The 24,770-nt window shown below is 54.2% G+C and overlaps 3 protein-coding genes across 12 annotated transcripts in view; 2 read left to right on the top strand and 1 right to left on the bottom strand.

The window, feature by feature from the left end:
* The window catches only part of MICALL1 (MICAL like 1), a 30,862-nt gene extending 29,315 nt beyond the window's left edge, over window positions 1–1,547 (top strand). For both annotated transcript variants that reach the window (XM_047786290.1, XM_047786289.1), the window contains exon 16: window positions 775–1,547. In XM_047786290.1, coding sequence (XP_047642246.1) covers window positions 775–896 — 122 coding nt within the window. In that variant the 3' untranslated portion in view covers window positions 897–1,547. The remainder of the gene's footprint in view (window positions 1–774) is intronic.
* A 2,070-nt stretch (window positions 1,548–3,617) lies between these two features.
* Window positions 3,618–10,517, bottom strand: C7H22orf23 (chromosome 7 C22orf23 homolog). 9 transcript variants are annotated; one of them, XM_047786293.1, is made up of 7 exons: window positions 10,358–10,513; window positions 9,938–10,049; window positions 8,646–8,708; window positions 5,480–5,662; window positions 4,663–4,794; window positions 4,380–4,546; window positions 3,618–4,254 (listed from the first exon to the last, which is right to left on the bottom strand). In XM_047786293.1, exons 1-7 carry the CDS (start codon window positions 10,490–10,492, stop codon window positions 4,183–4,185), a joined length of 864 nt encoding a protein of 287 aa, XP_047642249.1. In that variant the 5' UTR covers window positions 10,493–10,513; the 3' UTR covers window positions 3,618–4,182. The 9 variants fall into 9 exon arrangements, with proteins under 9 accessions (XP_047642249.1, XP_047642251.1, XP_047642248.1 ...); XM_047786295.1 differs by having other exon boundaries at window positions 4,380–4,480; window positions 10,358–10,511; XM_047786292.1 differs by having other exon boundaries at window positions 3,618–4,546; window positions 10,358–10,517.
* Window positions 10,518–10,563: 46 nt separating this feature from the next.
* On the top strand, window positions 10,564–22,985 carry POLR2F (RNA polymerase II, I and III subunit F). The gene is made up of 5 exons (XM_047786302.1): window positions 10,564–10,697; window positions 12,404–12,473; window positions 17,686–17,816; window positions 22,256–22,327; window positions 22,806–22,985. The coding sequence occupies exons 1-5, from the start codon at window positions 10,678–10,680 to the stop codon at window positions 22,894–22,896; spliced, it is 384 nt and encodes a 127-aa protein (XP_047642258.1). The 5' UTR covers window positions 10,564–10,677; the 3' UTR covers window positions 22,897–22,985.
* The last annotated feature ends 1,785 nt before the right edge of the window (window positions 22,986–24,770 follow it).

The raw sequence follows: 24,770 nt of genomic DNA, 5'->3' as shown, positions 1-24,770 counted from the left end.
GCATATGGAAGTTCCCAGGTTAGGGGTCTAATCGGAGCCACAGCTGCCAGCCTACCCCAGAGCCATAGCCACACCAGATCTGAGCCTCGTCTGCGACCTACCCCACAGCTCACAACAACACTGGATCTTTGACCCACTGAGTGAGGCCAGGGATTGAACCCGCATCTTATGGATACTAATTGACTTCATTTCTACTGTGCCACAATAGGAACTCCCCTTCTTTTTTCTTTTTTTCTTTTCGTTTTTAAAATTTTATTGTGATATAGTTGATTTACAATGTTGTGATAATTTCTGCGGTACAACAGAATGATTCAGTTACACATGTACATACATCCATTCTTTTTTTTTTTTACTGGGCGCACTCACAGCATATGGACGTTCCCAGGCCAGGGATTCAAGCCAAACCATAGTCGTGACCTATGCCGCAGCTGTGGCAACGCCAGATCCTTAATCCAGTTTATCAGTTGGGGATTGAACCCACACCTCTGCACAACTGGCTAGGGGTCAAATTGGAGCTGCAGCTGCCAGCCCACACCACAGGCACAGCCACGCGGGATCGGAGCCATATCTGCGACCTACACCACAACTCATGGTAATGCTGGATCCTGAACCCACTGAGCGAGGCCAGGGATCGAACCCGCAACCTCATGGTTCCTAGTTGGGTTTGTTACCGCTGAGCCACGATGGGAATGCCTCCTTGCAGGTTCTTTTCCGTGTAGATTATCACAGGATGTCGGCTGAAGTTCCCTGTGCTTCCCGCTTTCCCTTCTGCAGAGTTCCAGAAGGAGGCCGAATCTGAGGGCAAGAAGAAGGGCAAGTTCAAGACCATGAAGGTGCTGAAGCTGCTAGGGAACAAGCGTGACCCCAAGAGCAAGTCCTCTGCGGACAAGAGCTGACGGCACGGATGCCAGCTGGGAATTGCACCCTCCCGGCTCAGCCCGGGCTCTGCTCTGCCGGGGGCGCCTCGCTTCCCTTCAGGTCCTGCTGAGAGGAAAGAGGACTTCAGGGGAGGGAGCCCCTGGCCGGTGGCCTCTCCCTCCTCAGGGTCCTCTGGCTGGCCTGGGCCAGAGAGTTTTCTTCCCTCTCCTCTGAGCCGCCGGCAGTTGTGCCTCAGCCCTGCCCAGCTTGGTTCTGAGGATGCCAGATGCTGCGACTAAGCCAGGAGCCAGCAGGGTCTCAGCCAGGGGAGCCGCAGCGGCAGCCCCACACACCCGCCTCCGCCGTGCTGGGCGGCTCCCTGGTCCCTCTTCCCCTCTGTACCACGTCCAGAGGGGCGTCTTCCCCATCAGAGGCTTTGGGGCCTTCTGCCCACGAAGTCTGCCCATGGTTGGCCTTGGGCCGGGTCTCCTGCCCTCATGGCTGGTGAGCCGGGCTCCTTCCCGCCCCAGTCCCGGTTGAGTCCCCGCCTTCCCTTTAGCGCGGGTGGCTCTGACCATGCTTCTCCTCACTCAGGAGCTCTATTTATGAAACGTCTCTCTCTTTCTCTTTTTTAAGAGCCGCATCTGAGGCATATGGAAGTTCCCAGGCCAGGGGTGGAATCGGAGCTGTAGCTGCTGGCCTACGCCAGTCACAGCAACATTGGATCCCAGCTGCGTCTGTGACCTACCCCACAGCTCACGGCAGCGCCGGATCCTTAACCCACAGAGCGGGGCCAGGGATCGAAGCTGCATCCTCATGGATGTTAGTCGGGTTCTTAACCCACTGAGCCACAATGGGAACTCCCGAAGTCTCTTAATTAAGGTTGAGATGGTTATGTGTCCTCAGACACGAATGGGCCTGACGGACAGATCCCTCCGTCTGTCTCTTGACGTTCTAGGAGGTGCTTCCTTCATCTCCCCTTGCTCTTAGGAGACTTCACCGCCCGGGGTGCAGGGCTGTGATGGCTCTGCTGGGGTGGGTGGGTGCCCGAGGGAGGGCCTTGGGGAGGCAGGCCCGGCTGCGGTTCTCACCCCTGCCCCTCAGCCAGGCCAGCAGGAGGGGGCGTGCCACCCGTAGGTGCTAAGCCCGGTCCTTTACCCCCCTGTAGCCCGGGCCCAGCGTGGGGGCCCCGGGGACATCGCCACCCTGTCTCCTCACGCCATCTGTTGTCCGTCTCTCCTAACTCGTTGCCACCAAAGGACTGATGGCCGCTCAGCCCCCGGGACGGCTGTGGGAGAGGAGGAGCCGATGGGGACCGCCACCGCGCCCAGGGCAAGTGCCCAGCAGCTCGTGGTCAAAGCACTGTTGCTATAAGCTATTTCTGGGGGGCCTCTAGGGCCCCCTTCCCTCAGCGCACCTCTGGGGACAGATCACACTGTATTTACTTGAGAGGGTTTGCCTCACTGACAATAAACGGAGACCACCTCAGTGGCCAGGGCCCTGCAGCCTGGGGGTGCCTTTTCCTCGCCAAGACGGCGTCCCCCCGCCTCTGCCACACTCCGTGGCCGGCGTGTCTGCTTGCCCGGCGGGGCACGGAGGCCCCCCCTCCTCTGCGGGGAGGGGGGCTCCCACACCCGTGCAGCCCTCGGCCGCCTCCTTCCTAACGTGCCTGTTGGTCTGGAACTGGGGTCACCAACTCCAGTGCCTTTGGGGGCCAGGCAGGTGACAAAGATAAACTGGGCTGGGCGTGTCCTGAGGGATGGGCCTGTCAGGCGACTGGGTGTTGGGAGACTCGACTGGCAGGGACTGGGGGTGACCTGGGGTGGATATGCCGTAGCCCAAGGGAAAAGCCTCACTTAAGTCGACTGTGGGCTGTGGGCCCAGGGGGGCCAGATCTTTCCATTTTTCAAAAGAAACTGGAAATCCAGATGGGGTGTGTGTGTAATTTGTAAATGCTGGCAACTGATCTGATTTAAATCAAGGGCAGCCTGACGGTGTCCTGGGTGGGCTGAACATGTGCTGAGTTCTCCACTTTGCTGCCTTGGGCCACGCGGGGCGGTGGGGGTGGGTCTTGAGATGGAGGCCAGCTGCCCTTGGCCCCCAGGTTCTAGAGGGTGTGTGAACACAGGCTTCCCATGGAATGTTCCAGAGCCCAGCCCTTGATCTGGTTCTTTCGTTTGCGGCTGCAGGGCCGTGTTTATTCTGCAAACCCAAATTGGGGTCATGTGGCCTGAGAAGATTATATGATACCCTCCAAGTGGAAGGGTTTGTTGAAATTTCTAGAATACTTTGATTTATGGGGATGGGAAAATAACAGAATGCTGGAGAGCGTACGGCTTGTGGTTGTCAGAAGACGCAGGGACAGCCGTGTGCTGTGTGCCAGACCCGGGGGGATGTCTCCTCAGCAGCCCCATGAGGCCGGCCTCGGGCTCAGACCGCACGGGCTGGGCACCTTCGCACCTTCGTCTGGATCCCTCCCGCCCCTTTGGGCTGTGGGTGTGGTAGAGAGACAGACCGCTTGGTCCTGTGTAGGCTACCTGCTCGTTGACTCTGGTCATGGCATCTTGGTGAGCTCCGGGTTCCAGCCCAGGTGTTTACTGAATCAGTGTGCGCGACACTGGCGCCTGCCCCAGCGCCCGGCCAGGGGGTGGGTGGTCAGGGGGCGCTGGTTCCCCTTTTCACCTGAGATAGGCACACAGCTAGAAGCCATCTGGGCTTGAAAAAAGTCTAACTCCTTCAACAAATAAGCCTTATTCCTCTGAAAATGAAATGGTGTGTGTGTTTTATTAGCCAGTTAATCACGGTCGTTAAACATTTGCCCAAGGCTGTAAGAAGTCAATGTCCTAAGGTCCTAAGTTTGGAAGAAAGGACTCACGCTCATTCCTGACTTCAGAAAACCAAATGTCCCGGACACAGAGACCCACAGCGGGTGAGGCCGTGGGAAGAGAGTCCCGGGGGTGCCCTTAGCCACATGCCCAAGATGCTGAGGGCTAGACCCTGCTTTCACTGTTGGGGGGGCTCTTTCCCAGAGAAAAGACCCCAAGTTTTGTGTGTGTGTGTGTGTTCATCTGTGACTGGTCCCCGAGGCTCAGCTGACCTCAGGTCCCTGGGTAGAGTCTCGAGGAGAACCAGCTCATTTTCTGAGACGTGGCCCACCTTCTAGGGCGCTGTCTGTCCAGGGTGCCCTAGGTGGGGCCGGTGCTATGCAGCCACTTGACATGGCTGAAGGCCCGGGTGGTGGGCTGGCCTGGGGGTGGCCCTGCTTGGCAAGGGGGTAGGCTTTGGTGGAGGAGGGTGGGCTCCCCGCTGGCCTCTGGAGACAGATTAAGGGGTGGCCAGAGCCTTCCTAAGTTCCTCGCTCCTCTTGCGGTCAAGGTCTTCCATCTCCTGTAGTTTCTGCAGAGGACGCCAGGGAAAGCTGGGTGTCAGGGAGGGAACTCCAGGAGCCACCACAGCCGCCCCTCCGTTTCTGCCACCGTCTGGACCATGCCGATGGTGGGCAGCCCCCGTGCTACCCCTACCTGGGAGATTTCGGTGAGGATGACCCCTCGGTACCGCCTGCCCTGCCCCAGGGCCTCCATGTCAGCCAGGAACGCTTTCCTCTCCTGGATTTCCTTCACCACTGGACGGGGAGAGGGCCGTCGGTGCGGGGCAGTGGGGGCTCCCGGAGGGGCGGTGGCTTGCCTCCCTTGAGAACAGGAAGCACTTCTGTGCTGAGACCACTGCTCCCACTTGGCTGGTGGCGGGGGGGGGGCGCTCCCCACCCACACTCCCTCCCCAGCGTAACTGTCCCATCGGGCTCACGTTCTTCAAACCGGTCCAGCTCAGGCGCTGGGGCCTCCTGCCGCACAGGAGGAGGCTTTCTCTTCCTTTCCTCTGGCTCCTTCCCCGTGGCAAAAATATTCTGGAGTCTTCGCTTCTCCTTCTCCAGATCCCCTGTTGGGCCCGGACACGGCCTAGTTAGGGCGTGAGGCGCACCCCCGCCCCAGGTCCGTGTTCCCGGTCGGCCCGCCTGCTCCGCGGAGCCGGCTGACACGGGTGGGGCGCTTGCAAGCCCGGCGCTGTCCACCCCGGGTGCTGCTGAGCCGGTCAGGTCACGAAAGGCAGGAAGGGGTTGAAAGAACCCAGAAGAGAGTTTGTCAAAACCTACATGCTGCCTGGGTGCAGAGCAAGGGCAGGAAAACTCAGTGACTGCCGCAGCAGCCTGGGTGGGGAGGCCGCGGGGAGCTGTCTGAGGGTCTCCACCAGGAGTCGCATCAGGTGCCGGGAGAAAGGGGGGGAGGATGAATGACTCTGAAACCGGCCGGAGCGCCGAGGAGCTCTGGGTTCGAGGCACCGTGTGAGCCTGACAGCTGTGGCCATGACACACGACCACCAAACAGAGATGGATGGAAACAGTTAATTGTTAAAGAGAGTTCTGGAAAAATGTATACAAAGGAACAGCTAACTGGCTTCCCATGCATCCTGGATGCCCCAAGCTAACAGGTGCCAGGGCTGTAGTATCAATAGCGGGAGAATTCGGTGAGCCTCCTGCTCAGCGTCCTGGGGGCTGCCTCTCTCCCCGCCCCCTGCCCCTTGGAGGGAGGTACAAGAGGGGCTCCAGCCGAGGCCCCTCACTTACGGGTGGCTTGAGGCCTGAACTGCTCCCGGCTGTAGGCCCCGTTGGCTTGGCACAGGCTGGCAGGCCGGAGGTGGGACCGGGCCGCCAGGATGGGTGGCAGGTAGATGGCCGAGGCCGGCTGCCTGGCAGGCAAGACCTTCTGGCTGGAAGTTGGGCTGCAGTGTAACGGGAGAGCGTCTCCTCCTGGGGGAGGAAGGGTCAGGGTGGGGGTGGGGGGTCACGGTGCGGCTTTGCTTAATTTATAAGAGTGGTCCCTACCTGTTCTACCAAGTCACAGTCCAGAAGAGTCTTCCCTCCCCACTGCAGCCCCTCCCCCATGGCCATGGCAACAGTTTGGTGGGCTGGTCCGTTCTCTCTGATGCTTCCCTAAACCTGTTCAAAGATACATGTGCATATATAAGATTTGTTTTTCAAATACTGGGTCATACTGCAGTCATTCAGTAGTAGACTCTTCGCTTAATGATCTATCAAGGACATCTTTCCCGATCACTCCATTTATATATAACTTATTTTTATAGCTAAATACTAGTCCTTGAAATGGATATATTATTTATTCAACAAATCTCCTAGTTTCAGAAATTCAGGCTTTTTTTTTTTTTTGATTGATTTCAAACAATGGAATAAACATTCTTGTACTTCAAACCTTTGTCCTGGTGATTTTATTTCTATAGACGGATTTCTAAAACCTGCTTGGTCCGAGGGCAGGGAGGGATGGTTTGGATAACAGACACCGACCCCTCCCACTCTCCAGCCCCACTGCCTTGACCCAGATCTGGGGCTCCCCCCCAGGCCAGCCAAGTGTGTCACCTCTTATCCGGCTGAATGGCCCCTCTTCTCAATAGCCCTAAAGCCCAGCTTGGAGCAGGGCCCGCTCACTGTTTTGGCCTGGCCCCTGCCCACCGCCCCTACGTACCCAGCCTCCTATCAGCCACCCAGCAAATACGTACTGAGCATGTACGCACTTGGCTTCAGGTAATGAGACAAAGTCCTGCCCCATGGCGTTTTCATCCAGGGCGTAGATGATGATAAAGCAAGTAACACGTCTGGTATGTTAGATGGTGAGGGTGCCAGTACAGGGATAGGGCACAGGGTAGCCTGAAGGCCTCACCTCAGCGAGAGGGTGACATTTGAGAAAAGACCCCAATGTGGAAAGAGGCTGGCATTTGAGGGAAGGGCATCACAGGCAGGGGGGACGGCTAGAGTCAAGGCCCTGAGGTGGGAATGTGCCTAGAGCATCAGAGGAACAGCCAGGAGGCTAGGGGGCCGCAAGGGGTGGTGGGGGGGGGTAGAGGTCAGGGGTCAGGGGTCACAGAGGCCTTTGGGGCTTCTGGAGAGACTGGCTTTCACTTTGCAGGAGGTGAGAAGCCACAGGAGGGTTCCGAGCAGAGGAGTGACCTGACCCCTTTGGCTGCCATTGCAAACACGGCGCTGGGGTCAAGGGTGGAGGTAGTCGGAGTCAGGGTATGGTTTGGAGGTCAAGCAGAGAGGATGCTGATGGGTTGGTTACGGGGCCTGGGAGAAAGGGAACGAGGAGTCAGGATGACGCTGAGGCCTCTGCCCTGAGCAACTGGAAGGCTGGAGCGGCCGGCATTTCCCCTGCTTGTCCCTCCTCACGCCGTCCACCCAGGGCCGTGCCGTGGTTTACCTCCCTTCTCTGAAGAGATGCTGTGCTTCCCTCCTTTCTTTCCTTTTTCTTTCTTTCTTTTTTACTTTTTAGGGCCTCACCCAAGGCATATGGAAGATCCCAGGCTAGGGGTCAAATCAGAGCTGTAGCTGACAGGCTACACCACAGCCATAGCAACTCAGGATCCGAGTCTTGTCAGTGACCTACACCCAGCTCACGGCAACGCTGGATCCTTGACCCACTGAGGGAGGCCAGGGAGCGAACCCACATCCTCATGGATACCAGCTGGGTTTGTTAACTGCTGAGCCACGACGGGAACTCCCCTGGCGTTGTCTTAAGGCAGCTTTACAGATCTCCGCTCTGATCCACTAAATGCTGATTAAGTTAAATCTCAGAAAGTGAGGTTGTTTTCAAGATCCTAGAGGGCGCTGTTATCGCGCCCATGTACATCCACTTTTTTGCTTTTCTTAAAAATAAATAATACAGGGTGTGGTCAGAGGTGAGCTGTGGAAAGGTTCTGCAGGCTTTTCCTAAATTGGAAGCCTGCCGAAAGTCTGGTTTCTGCTAGCTGAGATACGAATGAATAAAACGGTGAATGAGACACACAGAGCCCTCTCCTCCGGACAGCTCGCAGGGTCCGTGTGTAAGAGGTGGGAGAGATTGCAGACGTGACAGTGTTCAGACTACCTGGCTGGGCAGGAAGTCTCCAATGGGCGGTGACCTGTTGGGAAGGTCGGAAAAAGGCTGACTGCAAGAGGGGCTCAGAGGTCAGGACCCATGCCGGGGCAAGAAACAAGGGTCCCACAAGGTCTATTCCCCAGGAGCAAGGGTCAGAAATGCTATTCGATTTTTTTTTGGTCTTTTTTTTGGGGGGGGGACGGCATGCCCATGACTTGTCGAAGTTTCTGAGCTAAGGACTGAACTTTCACCACAGCAGCAACCCAAGACACTGCAGTGACAACACCAGATTCTTTTTCGTTTTGTTTTGTCTTTTTGCCATTTCTTGGGCCACTCCCGTGGCATATGGAGGTTTCCAGGCTAGGGGTCGAATCGGAGCTGTAGCCACCAGCCTATGCCAGAGCCACAGCAACGCAGGATCCAAGCTGAGTTTGCAACCTACACCACAGCTCACGGCAACACTGGATCCTTAACCCACTGAGCAAGGCCAGGGATCAAACCTGCAACCTCATGGTTCCTAGTCAGATTCGTTAACCACTGCGCCACGAGGGGAACTCCCTCAACACCAAATTCTTAACCCACTATGCGCCACAACTCTTTTTTTTTTTTTTTTGGTCTTTTAAAATGAGGTCCCCTACCTCTTAATATGGAGAAGCATTAAAAATATGGCCCATGGCGTTCCCCTGTGGCACAGCGGGTTAAGGATCTGGCACTATCACTGCAGCGGCTTGGGTTGTTGTGAGGCAGGGGTTTGATCCCTAGCCCAGGAACTTCCACATGCTGCAGGCCCTCCTGACCGTCCAAAAAGAATCCTAGGGTCCAGAAATCCCTCGGCCCAGGAAGCCTCTGTGGACTGCCACTTACTTTTCATGGTGTCCATGATGTGGCGCTGTTGGAAGTTAGTCAGTTTGGATTCTTTCATCATGGCTGCAAGACAAAGCACTTCAGTGAGGCCTCCTGGGCTGTGAGCAAATGTCCTCGTTTTGCCTCTGGACCCCATTCCGTACCTGTGTACTCCCGCTCTTCCTTCCCTGCTTCATTGTTTTCTATAGCACTCATCACCATCTAAGTTCTATATATTTTACTTATTTATCATTGTAACAGTCCTACTAAAATATTAGCTCCATGGATGCAAGTCTTTTTTCTTTTTTCTGTTTTGCCTTTTTAGGGCCACACCTGTTACAAATGTAAGTTCTCAGGCTAGAGGTTGAATCGGAGTTGTAGCCATTGGTCTACACCACAGCCACAGGAATGCCAGATCCGACCGTGTCTGCGACCTACACCACAGCTCATGGCAATGCTGGCTCCTTAACCCACTGAGTGAGGCCAGGGATGGAATCTGCGTCCTCATGGATGCTAGTCAGATTTGTTTCCACTGAGCCACGAAGGGAACTCCACAAGATTTTTTTTTCTTTCTTTCTTTTCTTTTTTTTTTTTTTTAACTGCTGTATCATCAGCAACTGGAACAATGTCTAAAAGCTCACAGTGGGCTTAAAAATTTTTGTTGTTGTTGTTGAGTGAATGAACAAGCAGTCATTAAGCATGTGCCAGGGGCTGGAGTTACAACTGCGAGCCAAAACAGGCACCGTGTCCTGATGGGAGTTCATGAACTAGAAGGGCAGATGGATGTTAATTCAACATGAATTCATAGGGACACACTAGGTATCTGACTACAGGTTACGCTAAGCCCAGTGAAGGAAAAGGCACTGGGAGTGTGTGGGCACCTAACGGTTGGTTGCACTGTGTTGGTGGTGGGTGGGGAGGAAATAAGGCTTCTCTGGGGAAATTGAAAGTGTGATATAGGATGTGTCACTGGGTCACCATGCTGTACAGCAGGAAAAAAAATTGTATTGGGGAAATAACAATTACAAAAAAAAAAAAGAATAACCAAAAAAAAAAAAGTGTGATATAAGGGATGCATAGGAGTTAACTGCTCTAAAATTCGTGAGTTCTTTGACTTTTGGCCACTTTCGAGTTGCAGGACCCCCAAACTTTCCTGAACCCCAGGCTTCTTATCTGAAAAATGAAAACAGCAATTGCAAGCCATAAGTCATGCAGGTGAGAACTGAGTTACAGAGGTTAACAGTGACTACCGCTCTCCTTTTGTCCTTTCATGCACTGACACCACCGCCCCGCCCCGCCCGACCACCACTGACCTCTGAGCAGCTCGCAGGTTCTTGGGGTGTAAGCGGCCGGCTTGGGGCAGCGCCAGAAGCCATTTCCTTTGGTCACAGTCTCCACCCTCTCCTGGGAAGCCATGGGAGGGCTCTGAGGAGGGAAAAACGCGACGACACACCCCCTGTCTCCCAGATACAACCTCTGCTTCCGCACCCCCAACACCACCCAAAGTTTGGGGGCTGGCGGGGGAGGGGGCCCGCAAGAGAATCGTGACGCCGCCCATCAATATCGCGACAGTGCCCAATCCTCCCACCCGGAACAGATCCACTGGCAGATACACACAAGCGAACAGAGACCTCATCCAGACCCGGCGCCTGTGGCAGGGAAGCCACCTCGGGAGGAAAGGGGCGTTAGGGTAACCTTGCCCGTTGTGTGATAGACCCAAACGGAAACCTCACTCTTAGGTAAGACTCCGGCTGGGTGCCCACTGAGAGTGGCCGCTGGGCTCTGAAGGAGCACCCGCGCCGGAGCCCTGTAGGAATGCTTTTGAGATCTCGGCTGCTCAAGCTCTGGTTATACACTCTGGCTACCATGGTAACAAGCTCTAGCTTCTCGGCGCGTGCGCACTATCGCCCTGCCGATCCTCCCGGAAGCAATTGCCTCTAGGTCACAGCGCAGGCGCAGAGTGCGCGTGGCGCAGCTCGTGGCGGAGGCACGTAGTTTGCGGGTGTCCGCGCGACTCTGGAGCGCAGAACCAGGGAGCTGCGGCGCGGGCGTCATGTCTGACAACGAGGACAAGTGAGTGCAGGAGCAAAGTGAGCTTTGCCGAGCCTGGAAGGGGCGGGTGGAGTGGGAGCCTGGTCAAAGGAGGTTAAGAAGCCGTTAACCGAGGAGCAATGCGTGAGGAGACTGGGGGTATTGAGGGGCCCGCGGAGCTGAAGAAGGGAAAGGCGGGGGGACCAGGAGCTTACACCTGGTCAGAGGCTGGGCCAAGAAAAGCCCCAGTTTGAGGATCCGGAGAGAATCAGTGAACGTGGTATCTTTCCACAAACTTTCACGGAGTCTCTTGATTTGGAATTACTGAGGTGAAGTAGGCATAGCTCCTGCTCTTCAGGTAGGGGGCCGTTTCTAGAAAAGGGGACAGGCCCACAGACGGATAATGCAGGGGTCGTGTGAATTGCACGGTAGAAGTATGTAAAAGAAACCCAGCGGAGGGTCTGGGGAGACTTGAGGTAGTAAAAGTCTGGGAGGCTTGCGGTAATCCAGGTGAAAAAAAGGAGTGACTTGTACTAGGGTAATCGTAGTAGAGGTAGTGAGAAGTGGTTTTGATTTCTGGGTTTATTTTGAAGCTAGAACCGGAAAGATTCCCTGAATGTGTGGAGGAGAGACAAAAATAGAGGCGTCTTTAGCATAAGAGTATTAGTCAAAGCTAAGAGAGGGGGCGATCATGGGGAGGCGGCAGGGGGGTGGGTGGTCAGTAGAGAAGAGGAGATGAATGGGCGTCAGAGCATCCTAACTGTGGAGTGCCTGGAGGGAAGAGAGGCTGAGAAAGAGCCACTATGAGGTGGGGGAACACCAAGACCACGAGGTGTCCTTTTCTTTCTTTCTTTCTTGGTCGCCCTTGTGGCATCTGGAGTTCCTGGGCCTGGGATCAGGTCCGAGCCACAGTTGTGACCTACGGCACAGCTGCAGCAGTGCTGGATCCTTAACCCACTGTGCCGGGCCAGGGCTCGAACCTGTGTCCCAGTGCTCCAGAGATGCCGCCAGTCCTGTTGCGCCGCAGCGGGAACTCCAGTGGAGAGTGTTTTGAGTGAGAGGGAGTGATTCGGTGTGCCACCTGACAGATCAGGCTAAATGAGAACAAGAATAGACCAGTGGATTTAGCAACGTGCAAATCATTGATGAACTTGAAAGGAGTGGTTTTGGTGGAGCCAAGGAGCTGAAAGTCTTTGGGAGTGAGATGATGGCAGAATGTGAGGAGAAGAATTGGAAATGGCGAAGATGGACAACTCTTTCATGAATTTTTCTCCCACAGGGGGGCATGGAAATAGGGCTCTGGAGGGAATAGAAAAGGAAGCTTTGGTGTTCCCGTCATGGCTCAGTGGTTAACGAATCTGACTAGGAACCATGAGGTTGCAGGTTTGATCCCTGGCCTTGCTCAGCGGGTTAAGGATCCGGCGTTGCCATGAGCTGTGGTGTAGGTCACAGATGCGGCTTGGCTCTGGCACTGCTGTGGCTCTGGTGTAGGCTGGTGGCTACAGCTCTGATTAAACTCCTAGCCTGGGAACTTCCACGTGCCGCGCGTGTGGCCCTAGAAAAGACAAAGCCAAAAGAAAAGAAAAGAAAAGGAAGCTTTGTTTTAGTAAGTTGAGGACATCAAATGACTTAATTATTGTTATAAAATGATTTACTCAGTAAGTGCATATTTATTGAGCACCTCCTGCTTATCAGATCTCTGCGCTCTTTGAGTCTCGTAAGTGATGCTCTGCTTTCTTCTTGTACAGTTTTGATGGCGATGACTTTGACGATGTGGAGGAGGACGAAGGGCTAGATGACTTGGAAAATGCCGAGGAGGTAAGTATTTAGCCTTGGGCTCTCCTCTCGGCAGCCCAAGTTGCCAGATAGCCCGGCCAGTGATGACCGAATGCATCTGCTTCTTGTCTGTAGTGAGGCCAGTTAGAGTGAGGAGAGGTCTAGTCCTGGGTGGTGGAGGTGGCCAGCAGGGTGGGCCTGAAGGATTTTGTCCACTTGGACCACAGCCTGTAGCTTCTGGGGCAGTTAGTTTACTGACAGGTGAAATATCCCCTTCATTCATTGAGCAAACATGTGTTGAATGTTTATTATGTACCAGGAGCGCTGCAAGGTGGGGCTACATAAAGAGCAAGGGGGAGAGTGACCTGGAATAAAGCTGGAGAGGTAAGGGCCAAGGTCAGGCAGGATGTTGTAGCCTGCAGGTGGTGGGAAGCCACGGACAAGTTTTGAGCTGGGGAGTGGCATGGTCCAGTTTACACTTTAAAGGAACACTTTGGGGAGTTCCCGTTGTGGCTCAGTGGTTGCGGGTTCAATCCCTGGCCTTGCTCAGTGGGTTAAGGATCTGGCGTTGCTGTGAGCTGTGATAGTAGGTTGCAGATGCGGCTCGGATCCTGCCTTGGTGTGGCTCTGGCGTAGGCCGGCGGCTACAGCTCTGATTAGACCCCTAGCCTGGAAACCTCCATGTGCCAAGGGAACGGCCCTAGAAAAGGCAAAAAGGCAAAAAAAAAAAAAAAAAAGGAATGCTTTGGTCTCAGAGTGAGGAGTGGTTTGGGGAGGAGCAAGAGTAGGAGAGGCCAATTCAGGAGCTCTCACGGACCTCCAGGTGAGACCTGTCGGCACTTGGGTGCTGATACTGCTGGAGATGAGAAAACGGATGAAAGAGATATTTCGGTAGATTGGATGTGGGCTGAGAAAGTGGGAGATGCCGAGGAAGACGAGTTTCTGGTGAATGAGTTACTAGCTTCATGGCTAAAATGGGGCTTTGTGTCCTGTGTGACCGATGGATGGGGATGCTTGTGTGTTAGTTTAGGCTGGAAGCCGAAGCCTCTCCTTCAGGATTTCCTCTGCCTCGCCCTCTGGGATGCCTCTCGTACACTGTGTCAGAAGCCTCCTTCTCCGTCCTTCTGCTCCCTCATTCCTGTCCCATGGATTCTGCTTCCTATGTGTGGTTCAGCTCTGTTTCCCTTTCTCCATTCCTCCTGCCTCAGCCTGGTTTAGATCCTCCATGCTCCTCACCCACATTCCTATAGAAATTGTGTTACCAGTTTTCCTGCTTCAGTCTGCCCTTTGCTTTGCTGCCGCCAGAGCTGTCCTTTTTACCTCCTTACATGATTGATTGCTGTTGGTCTTCTAAAGAGTCTGTCTGCTTCGGCCCTTACCCTCTACAGTATATTCTCAACAGAGCATCCACATTGATTCCTTTAAATCTTTTTTTTTTTTTTTTTTGCTTTATAGGGCCGCTTCTGTGACATATGGATGTTCCCAGGCTAGGGGTCAAATCAGAGCTATAGCTCCTGGCCTACACTGCAGTCACAGTAACACAGGATCCTTAACCCCCTGAGCAAGGCCAGGGATCGAACCTGTGTCCTCATGGAAGCTAGTCAGATTCATTAACCACTGAGCCATGATAGGAACTCCTGATCCTTTTAAATCCTTTTTTTTTTTTTTTTTGGTCCTTTTAGGGCTGCGCCCATAGCATATGGAGGTTCCCAGCTAGGGGTCTAATCAGAGATGTAGCCTCCAGCCTATGCTAGAGCAATGCCAGATCTGAGCCGTGTCTTTAACCTATGCCCCAGCTCACAGCAACGCCGGATCCATAACCCACTGAGCGATGCCAGGGATCAAACCCATAGTCTCATGGTTCCTAGTCAGATTCGATTCCGCTAGGCCACGATGGGAACTCCTCCTTTTAAATCTTAAGTCACTTTGTCTCTCCTCTGCTCAGAGCCTGCATCTAGGGGCTTCCTATCTCACTCAGAATAAATGGCAAAAAGATGTACAAGGTTCTCCTTGGTCTGGGTACCTGCTCCCTCTGTGACCTTATCTCTTCTTGTCCCTATCGTGCCAGGGAGACTGCAGCTCAGGACCTTTGAGCGTGCTGTTCCCTCTTCTAGGAACACTCTCCCTTAGATATTCACGTGACCTGCTCCTCACCTCCGCAGGTCTTTGGTAAATGTCACCTCTTTGAGGTCTTCCCTCACCATGTGTTTAATGTTGCAGCATTTGCCCCCTCCTCCAAACCCCCAGCCTGACACTCCCTGTCTTTTGTTTTCATTTATTTATTTACGGACCACACCTGCAGCATGTGCAAGTTCCTGGCCCGGGGATCTAATGTCCACCACAGCAGCCAGATCCTTAACCTGCTGCACCATAAAGGAACTCCTCCCTCTGTTTTTTTCTTTTCTTTTATTTTCTTTTTTGTCTTTTTAGGGCTGCACCCATGGCATATGGAAGTTCCCAGGCTAGGGGGGTCCGGTTGGAGCTGAAGCCGCCGGCTTATGCCACAGCCACAGCAATGCAGGATCCGAGCCACGTCTGCAACCTATACCATAGCTCCCAGATCCTCCTTAACCCACTGAGCGGGGCCAGGGATCAAACCCTTGTTCTCATGGATACTAACATTAACTACTGAGCCATGACAGAAACTCCTCTTTCTGTTTTTATGCTACACATTTTACTTATTAATTTTTGTTGTTGTTTAGTTCATCTTATTATAACATAAATTACACACGGGAGAAAGAATTTTGTCTGTCTAGCCTGGGCATTTAGAATACTTATCTGACATGTTATAGTAAGCACTCAATACATATTTGTTGATTTTTTTTTTTTCCTCTTGGCTGCCTCACGGCCTGTGGAGTTCCCAGGCCAGGGATCAGATTTGAGCCGCAGCTGCAGCAGTCCCAGATCCCCTAACCCACTGTGTTGGGTGGGGATCGAACCTGTGTCCTGGTGTTGCAGAGGTGCTGCTGATCCGTTGTGGCACAGCGGGAATTCCATCTTAATTCTTTTTTTTAGTATATATATAAAATGATTTTTTATATATATAATTTTTATTTTTTTCCATTATATCTGGTTTACAGTGTTCTGGCAATTTTCTACTCTACAGCAAGTTGGCCCAGTCACACATACATGTATATATTCTATTTTCTCACATTACCCATGTTCCATCATAAGTGACTAGACGTAGTTCCCACTGCTACACAGTAGGATCTCATTGCTAATCCATTCCAAAGGCAATAGTCTGCATCTATTAACTCCAAGTTCCTGGTCCATCCCACTCCCTCTTCCCCTTGGCAACCACAAGTCTGTTCTTCAAGTCTGTGATTTTCTTTTCTGTGGAAAGGTTCATTTGTGTCTTGCATTAGATTCCAGATATAAGTGATTGATATCATATGGTATTTGTCTTTCTCTTTCTGACTTATTCCACTCAGTGTGAGTCTCTAGTTCCATCCATGTTGCTGCGTTATTTTGTTCTTTTTTATGGCTGAGTAGTATTCCATTGTGTATATACCACATCTTTGTAGTCCAGTCATTTGTTGATGGATATTTGGGTTGTTTCCATGTCTTGGCTATTGTGAATAGTGCTGCAATGAACATGCGGGTGCATGTTTCTTTTTCACGGAAAGTTTTGTCTGGGTATATGCCCAGGAGTGGGATTGCTGGATCATATGGTAGTTCTATGTATAGTTTTCTAAGGTACCTCAATACTGTTCTCCATAGTGGTTGTACCAACTTATATTCCCATCAACAGTGCGGGAGGGCTCCTTTTTCTCCACACCCCCTCCAGCATTTGTTATTTGTGGACTTATTAACAGTGGCTGTTCTGACTGGTGTGAGGTGGTATCTCGAGGTAGTTTTGATTTGCATTTCTCTAATAATCAGTGATGTTGAGCTTTTGTTCATGTCATCTTAATTCTTTGTTATAGAATTTATTCCCCTCTTTGGAGTTCCCGTTGTGGTTCAGTGGTTAATAAATCCGACTAAGAACCATGAGGTTGTGGGTTTGATCCCTGGCCTTGCTCAGTGGGTTGACGATCCGGCGTTGCCGTGAGCTGTGGTGTAGGTCGCAGACATGGCTTGGATCCTGCGCTGCTGTGGCTCTGGTGTGGGCCGGTGGCTACAGCTCCGATTAGACCCCTAGCCTGGGAACCTCCATATGCCGCAGCAGCGGCCGAAGAAATGGCAAAAAGACAAAAAAAAAAAAAAGAATGTATTCCCCTCTGTATATAGCTTTTTTTTTTTTTTTTTTGGTCTCTTTTCTTTTTATGGCTGAACCTGCAGCAAATGGAAGTTCCCAGGCTAGGGGTCAAATCAGAGATACAGCTGCTGGCCTATGCCACACAGCAACGCTGGATCGGAGCCACACCTGTGACCTACACTACAGCTTGTGGCAACTCTGGATCCTTAACTCACTGAGCAAGGACAGGGATTGAACCTGCATCCTCACAGACACTATGTTGGGTTCTTAAGCCACTGAGCCACAAAGGGAGCTCCCCATATACACCTTTGCTCTAATCATATTCCACAATTAGTTGTCCAAACCTAGAATATTCTCTCCCTCCTTTGTGTCTGTGCACATGTGATTCAGCCTGCCTGAAATGCCCTTTCCTTCCTCGTTAGCTTGGCAACTCCTACTCATCTTTCTAAACTAGCCCAAGTCTCATCCGGCCTGTATTCCCAACCCCCAATGTGAGGTGGTCAGCCCTCACCTTCTTGTTAGGTCCGTGTCACACTTCCGTCCGTTTATAGCCCTTGGAGTTTGTGTACTTTCATCTTTTCTGCACAACGAATGCTTCGAGAGCACAGAAAGACTTGTAGCTTTCTGTCTCAGTACCTGCTATGGTGTCTGGCATGTGACAGATGCTTGATGGTTAAATATATGAAGGTAGAAAGACAGGGTGCGTGTTCCCTTCGTGCTTAGGGTGGTTTGTTGTCTTTGCTCAAGGACTTCTGTGTATGGGCCGACTCTTCCGGATGAGGCAGCTGATTTGGAATCCCGATCGGGATTCCTCTCTTGCACTAGGCCTGAGACTTTGGCCAAGTTAGCTCACTCTCCAGCCTCTCAAATGGGCACTGTGACGCCACCTCCTGAGGTTATTGTGAGGATGAAATGAGGCGCTGTTAAGGCAGTTGCATGGTCGCTGTGCGTAACCAGCAGTGGTGTGATGCAGGTTGTCATCATTGTCGTTTACCTCCTCCCTTCACCCCAGTGACGCATCCTGAGACTGTCCCTCTTTTCTGCCTTGGTGTCCAGGAGGGCCAGGAGAACGTTGAGATCCTTCCTTCTGGAGAGCGGCCGCAGGCCAACCAGAAGCGAATCACCACGCCGTATATGACCAAGTACGAGCGAGCCCGCGTGCTGGGCACCCGAGCCCTTCAGATCGCGTGAGTGTGCACCTCTCAACCATCTTTTCTGTGGGTCAGGCCATGGGGGGCCTCCGAGCTGTTGATGCGGTCCAGCCTGGCACCTGAAAACAGACCCTCCCTCCTCTCACAGGCTCAGCCAGGGGGTGCTGTCCCTGCGTGCCGGGCACTGTGCTGGACCCCGGCCTCCGGGAGTTTGTGATCCAGTGGAGCAGTAGGACAGAAACATCTGAGACGTCAAATAACAGTGCAGTGGAAGGAGAGCCGTAAGAACACAGCACTTGATGATTGCCTGTCAGTTAGGGGTGCAGATATAAATAAAGTCAGCCGCAGACCGTTGTGGGCTGGTTAGTTGGGGAGCTGCAGCAGCAGCCCCTGGGCCTAAGGTGGTTTTCGACCGGCGTGGCCTCTGGTCGGCCCAGAGGGGTGGGAGAGCCCTCCCCTTGTGTGGAGGCCGTGCTAGGGAGGTGAAAGCACAGAGTCGCAGTGGAGGTTTGGGGGTTTGAAACCTCTCCCGAGCTTGAAACCAGGTGAAGAATAGCAGGCCTCGGGAGACAGCGCATAGACAGCTGGGGAGCAAAATGTGTGGTGCTTGCCTGTCCATCCCGCCAGCCACAGGAGATGCAGGCATCCCGAGGCCGTGTCTGCAGGGGTGAGCCTGCCTGTTCAGGTCGTGGCATCGTGGAGAGCAGATCTGAAAGCGCCCTCTCTGCAGGCAGGCGGCCTTGAGGAAGCAGGGCCCCTCCGAGAGACCGGGTCAGGGATGCCTGCTTTTCTCCGCAGGCTCCCCATCAGACGAGTTCCCCCTCCATCCTGGCAAGGAGCAAGGGGGAGAACAGAGAGGGGGCAGGCCTGTCACTGGTGCTCTCGTGGAAGGTCCTCCTCGGGGAAATGTGAGGCCGAGGGAAGGAGCTGTACCCCAACTTCTCACAAGCTGCTGTGGGAAATGGTGGGTACCTAGAGGAGGGGGTGCTCCGAGGAGGGAGTAGTGGAGAGAGGCTCCAAGGGAGGGCTGGGGCCGGAAGTGAGCCACCCGTGCTGGAGGGGCGGTGATGCTCGGTCTGCACATCCTGCCCCAGCTGTTCAGACAGCTGTGGACTTACCCACTCTGGTCCTGTGGCATGAAGATGACCACCATGAGGGTTTCCTGGCGGGCTGTGCTGTTCCTCGCCCACTGGGCAGGAGCAGGTCCCCTGCCAGCCCAGTGGCCCTCCTTGCTGCTCTGGGTGAAGTTAGAGCTGCACTCTGCTGCATGCTGATTTTAGTTTTGCTGGGTTCAGGACCCTCTAGGCCCGCACCATCGGTTATGGTCGCCGTGGACTACGTCTGCCATTTACCTTTGAATTAAGTAAAACTACATAGAAGCTCAGTGTTTGGGTGGTCTCGATAGCCACATTTCCTGTGCCCGGCAGCCCCCTGTGGCTGCTGTAACGGGTAGTGCGTAGAGAGGACCTTTCCATCATCGCAGAGCGGTGATTGGGCGGTGCTCACGTCTGCTAACCATGACCTGGCAGGAAGAGCAGTTCGCGATTATTTTTCAAACAGACAGACTGTTTGCAAGTTAAAGTCTTTCAACATTGAATAAGATAGTGTGCTTGCACCTGTTGGGGCTGCAGAAATGATTAAAGACATAGTCCTCCTCCATGGAGTTCCCATTGTGGCGGAGTGGAAACGAACCTGCCTAGGAACCACTGACCTCGCTCAGTGGGTTAAGGATCTGGTGTTGCTGTGGCTGTGGCGTCAGCCGGCAGCTGTAGCTCCAATTCTACCCCTAGCCTGGGAACCTCCATATGCCGCAGGTGCGGCCCTAAAAAGCAAAAAAAAAAAAAAAAGACACAGTCCCCCCTGTCTGCCAGGTGCTTACAGTCTGAATGGGAGATGGACCTGCTCCAAGTACCCAGAACCCAGGACTGATGGAATTGATGCTTTAGAAAAGAAACAGAAAAGGAGACAGGGAGTAATGGCAGGGGTGACTGGGGAAGCATCATGAAGAGATTGGATTAGAGCGAAGTGGGATTGGCAGTATCCCAGGTGCCAGAAATAGCACCCAGAAAATTCCACGTGGAGGCTGCCATGTGTGGATTGTGGTGGGGGAATGGCAGGTAGCTTGGGGCACAAGGCTGGAAAAGATGTCACTGGTGCTGTGAGTGACAAGTTCAGCAGATGGGCGTGTGTTATTGGACAATGTGGAGCACTTGAAAATCGGGAGTTAGGCGTTCAGGACACTGTCAAGTCCCAGCCTCCTGCTTTTCTTGGGGAGCAAGGCCCAGCTCGGCCCAGCTTATTCGGGTCTGTAGTGCTCCTTCCCATGAAGGGCCAGGATGCCCTCTGATGGTTCCCTGGCTGCTGTAAACCCTTGGACATCCGGAGCTGGAGCTTATCTCCAGTACTGGGCCTGCCGTCTGCACTTAGTAGATGCTGAACAAACGTTTCTGGGATAGGGTTTGGGTGAAGTCTGACTCCCGTTCATGAGCACCACCTGGCGGCTGGATGAGAGACAGCTTCCCTGAGGGCATTTGCTCTCACGCTGCCACTCAGGGAGTCGGGCTGGATAAATCAATGCTCGTGAATTATTTGTGTCTTGAAAAAAATAAGGCATGAGCAGATAAGGGAAAGCATTTTGCCACATACTTGAAAGCTTTTAATTTGGGGGAAGTTTGTATACTTGCTGAGAGAGGATACAGGTAAAGTTAAACACTCGCTCTCTGCCCTCGGGACGTATTCAAGCTTTGGGAGTAACAGACATCAAAATATTTAGTAATGAAATTGGAAGGTTATTTTAGAGTCTGTTTAGAGGGTCTGGGGAAGGACCTGTACATTTAGTATATGCTCTCCTAGTAATTTCGACACTTAGCAGAATTGGGACCCATTCATGTGAACTTAAGCTGGGATCAGTAAGGGTGGCTTCTTGGAGGAAGTGGGCCTAGAACTGGCATTGTTTGTGCCTGTTTGTTTTTAGAGCCTCTGCTGTGAGCCAAGTATTATGCTAGAACATGGGATCCTGGGCCACCAGGTCTAATTTGGAAAACTTCAGACAAGTAGGCACAGTGTAGTGATACTGGTGCCAAGAGAAGCGTGTGTAAAACCAGTCAGGACTCTTGAGGATTCAGCAAGTGATTTCCGGAGTGGAGACATTTGAATTTTACGGGCTGTTAGGGAGAGGAGGAGCTTGTACAAGGATGCAGAAGGGAAACCGGAGGCTGTCCAGGGAATGGACGGAGGCTGTCCAGGGAATGGACGTAGTCTGGTGTGCTGGAAGGTAGGGTCAATGCCGGCAAGCAGCCGGAGAAGGTGAGCAGGAGCCACTGGGGTTCTGCCTGATGGCCGTGGGGTGTCACGGAAGGGTAGTAAGCAGGCCCTTAGCGGCTAGAGGAGCAGGCCCCTTGTGGGGGTTGATGCCAGGACAGAAGGAAGATGAGGTGAGCTGGGCCCTGAGGCAGGGCTTGGGGGTTGTGTTAGAACAGTCAGAAGGGGGAGCTTTTGCACCTGCTGGTCCTTTGTGCTGGAATGCTTTGCTGTGGCCGCGGGCCCAGGAGTCTGTGATGGGCTCTGGGGAACATCCTTGGCAGGGGAGCTGACATGATGAATGTCAGAGGGCCCAGTGATGAAGGCTCACACTTGACCCTTTCACGATACCTTCCGTTCAAGGTCACCAGCTTTTAGTGGGAGGTGTTACAGCACAGTAAGGGGGAGCCTTTGGGGTTCACATGTTGGCTCTGCCACTTACTGGCTGTGTGGCCTTGGGCGAGTTACTGACCTCTCTGTGCCTCAGTTTCCTCGTCAATAAAATGGAAGTACCAGTAGGACTTGGCTCAGATGAAATAATCTAGGTGAAGGGCTGAGGGCAGCAGATGGCATGTATGAGTCTTTGCTTGTTAGCCTGTAGAGTTTCACCGTCACTGTTGTGTAGGCCTTTTTGTCTTCATTTTCTTTCTTTCTTTCTTTTTTATTTATTTATCTTTTTCGCTATTTAGGGCCACCCCCACGGCATATGGGGGTTCCCAGGCTAGGGGTCGAATTGGAGCTGTAGCTGCTGGCCTACGCCACAGCCACAGCAACGCAGGGTCCGAGCCACATCTGCGACCCACACCACAGCTCATGGCAGCACTGGATCCTTAACCCACTGAGTGAGGCCAGGGGTTGAACCCGCAACCTCATAGATCCTAGTCGGGTTCATTAACCGCTGAGCCATGATGGGAACTCTGTCTTCATTTTCAAATGAGGATGCTGAGATTGGGAGAAAAACAGTGTCCTTGGAGGCGAAGGGTCAATCTGGTTTGCTGGCTCCCACCGTGGACCCTCACTGTCGGTGCCCCTGAACCGCCGCTCCCTGCCCACCTGCCTGGCAGGTGCCTTTTCTGGGTGAGGCCTGGTGTGCTGACACCATTCACCCCGACTTGGTGCTGGGCCCTTCTCCCCATGTCTGTAGTCGCCCCCAACACCTGTCCCTGTACCTGCAGGATGTGTGCCCCCGTGATGGTGGAGCTGGAGGGGGAGACAGATCCCTTGCTCATCGCCATGAAAGAGCTCAAGTAAGTCGTCCAGGTCCCGGTTCACTGCTCCAGAGCCCAGGGGCCACCCCTTGGGTTCTCTGCTGCACTCCCCTCCCCGCTTCCCTGCTGGGGAGGTGTGGTTCTTACTCGGGCAGAGCCCGTGGCGGGAGGGGGACGGGGAGGGCGGCCGGCCAGGGGGGAGGGGAGGACATGGCTGAGGCGGGGCCCCCGCCTGTCCGTCAGCATTGCCCTGTTCCCACTGCCCTTGGCCTTCCGCGCAGCCCTCCGCTCTCCCTCCTGCTTCAGCCGCGGGAGGGCGGCGCCCTTCCAGACCCACCGTCCCCGCTCAGCGACGCAGGAGCTTTTTGGGTGGTAATCCCTGTCCTGCCCAGGGCCCCCGTGGTCGCAGGAGGGGGCTCCTGAGACGTCTCTTGCCTTGCGTCCTCCACACGGCCCGTCCCTGTGCCGCAGAGCGGGGTCAGCAGCCCTCACGTACCTTGACTTCTCGCCGCCGCAGGGCCCGAAAGATCCCCATCATCATCCGCCGCTACCTGCCCGACGGGAGCTATGAAGACTGGGGGGTGGACGAGCTCATCATCAGCGACTGAGCTGCAGTCACCTTCCTGACGGTGCCTCGCCCCAGTGTTTAGTCTCACCTTCTTTACGCGTGTAAATAATAAACCCTTCAACCTTTCAACCCCCTCTGCCTCCAGCTGTCTGTGAGCCCGCCCACTCCTTCCCTGACACAGCACTGCTGCCTGGAGGGTGCGCCCATCCCAGTGGCCCCGGGACTGTCAGCCCTTTACGAAGCACCAGGGGCCCTGGTCTCCTGGGGCTCCCCCATCCCTCCCTCCATCTCGCTGCCGTCCACCAGAGCAGAGGCTGCGGCAGGAGACACCTCAGCTGCCTTCCTGGCAGACAGACGAGCCTTTGTGCCCAGGGAGCTGGTTGCCACGGAAACCCCCAATTTCCTTTCCAGTGGGGACTGGCTGCAGGGGCTTCTCCCTTCTCAGGAGTATCACAGAGCAGGTCTCATCAAGCCACCCATTGTTTCCTGAGGACCTGCCTCGAGCCTCTTATCGTGGGCTCGGATCCCCTTTCAGGAGCCAGTGCCCCAGCAGGAAGCTTGGGGATGCAGTGATCTCCTGCCCTCCCCGAAAGGGCCCTGCCGGCCAAGTCAGCAGCTGGAGCGAGGGCCGAGCACCTGCCCACCTGCCCCCTCAGTCCCCCCTCCATAGGCCACTGCCCACACACTGTCCTCTGTGACCCACCCCTCGGGTCTGCCACACCCATACCCTCCCTCGCAGCCTCTGGAAGCTGTCCTTTCCCGTCCATGTGGGGCCCCGGTCCTGCAAGGCCTTCTCTAGGATGGATGCTAGGGTGATGGTGGGTGGGGAAGCAGGGCTTCTGGGTTCAAGTCGTGGCATTAAGTCTGGGCTGGAGGTCACTTTCCTCTGCCCTGGGTTCTGATGGGTCCTTTTCTCTTCACTCTCTTGACCAAGTCAGTGACGCTGCTTGCTCTCTCCTCTGGGGCGGGGAGGGGGCACGACAGGGAGAGAGTGTGTATTGACACCAACAGGGATAGAAGAGAAAATTGGCTCCCCGACTGTTCTAGCCTTGACCTCCATTCTGCTGCCAGCTTCCCTTCCAGGAAGAGGAGGAGCCAGGCTTGCCTGACCTCTGCAAGAGGCAGGGCCGCTGAGGATGCCTGCACCCTGGACGGGGTGGGGGTGACGGGTATTCCCAGGAGCGCGAGGGGTGTGCGCTGCTCTGGAGAAGGGTTAAATCAGGGAGCAGTGGACTTCGCACCCCCTTCCACCCTCCTCCAAGCCTGTGGAATCCTTTAATCAAGTTGGGTGCTGAAATTTCAGCTCTGAAATGCCGCCTTTGTGCTGGCATCCAGGCGGCCGCCCCAGAGTGTGGGGGTCACTTTCTCGGCCCTGTTCCTCTAAATGGTCTCTTTGTTCCTGCTGGGCCGCTCAGTATCAGATGTGATTAAAGGGAGATGGGGTTTGGGTGGAGGAGGCGAGAAGGGGCTGGGGGTTAACCCTTAGGGGATAGGGCGTAGAGGAGATGGAGAAAGGGCCCTTCTTCCTCCCGCCCCCCCCTCTGTTCTGCTCCTCTCTCGGGGAGCCAGTCCCTTGCTGCTCCGCTGGCCGGGCCTGGGCGAGGTCTCCTCTGTCCTCTCCAGAAACACCTGTCCCTCCTCTGTGTACATGCCGAGCCTGGAGCACATTCGGAATCTCAGGGCTAAGGCAGGAGCACAAGCCAGGTCTTCTGGCTCGTCCAAGGTCATTTGTTCTTTTGGGCCATTTTCCCTTCTGTACTCCCCCTGCCTGCACCCAAAGACTCCCAGTCAGTCCGTCTCATGAGGGGCAGGGGTCTGGAGATGCTGGTTTCATCTTCTTGATGCCGCCCCTCTCGCCTGCCCTGCCGGCTCTGTGTCCACAGTCCTGCTGAGCACAGGAGCCGACTGACCGGA

The sequence above is a fragment of the Phacochoerus africanus genome, chromosome 7 (assembly GCF_016906955.1).
Source record: "Phacochoerus africanus isolate WHEZ1 chromosome 7, ROS_Pafr_v1, whole genome shotgun sequence".
In the NCBI taxonomy this organism is placed as follows: Eukaryota; Metazoa; Chordata; class Mammalia; order Artiodactyla; family Suidae; genus Phacochoerus; species Phacochoerus africanus.
The sequence above is the reverse complement of the archived record's forward strand: the minus strand, read 5'-3'. Positions and strand labels throughout refer to the sequence as shown.

Coding starts and splice junctions, on each gene's coding strand:
- C7H22orf23 (XM_047786292.1), bottom strand. CDS start 10,492: ATGGTAGCCAGAGTGTATAACCAGAGCTTGAGCAGCCGAGATCTCAAA. Junction 8,709..9,937: donor AACCTGCGAGCTGCTCAGAG/GTCAGTGGTGGT, acceptor TTTGTCTTGCAG/CCATGATGAAAGAATCCAAA. Junction 5,663..8,645: donor CATCATGGACACCATGAAAA/GTAAGTGGCAGT, acceptor TTCCTCCCCCAG/GAGGAGACGCTCTCCCGTTA.
- POLR2F (XM_047786302.1), top strand. CDS start 10,678: ATGTCTGACAACGAGGACAA. Junction 12,474..17,685: donor ACTTGGAAAATGCCGAGGAG/GTAAGTATTTAG, acceptor CTTGGTGTCCAG/GAGGGCCAGGAGAACGTTGA. Junction 22,328..22,805: donor ATCGCCATGAAAGAGCTCAA/GTAAGTCGTCCA, acceptor TCGCCGCCGCAG/GGCCCGAAAGATCCCCATCA.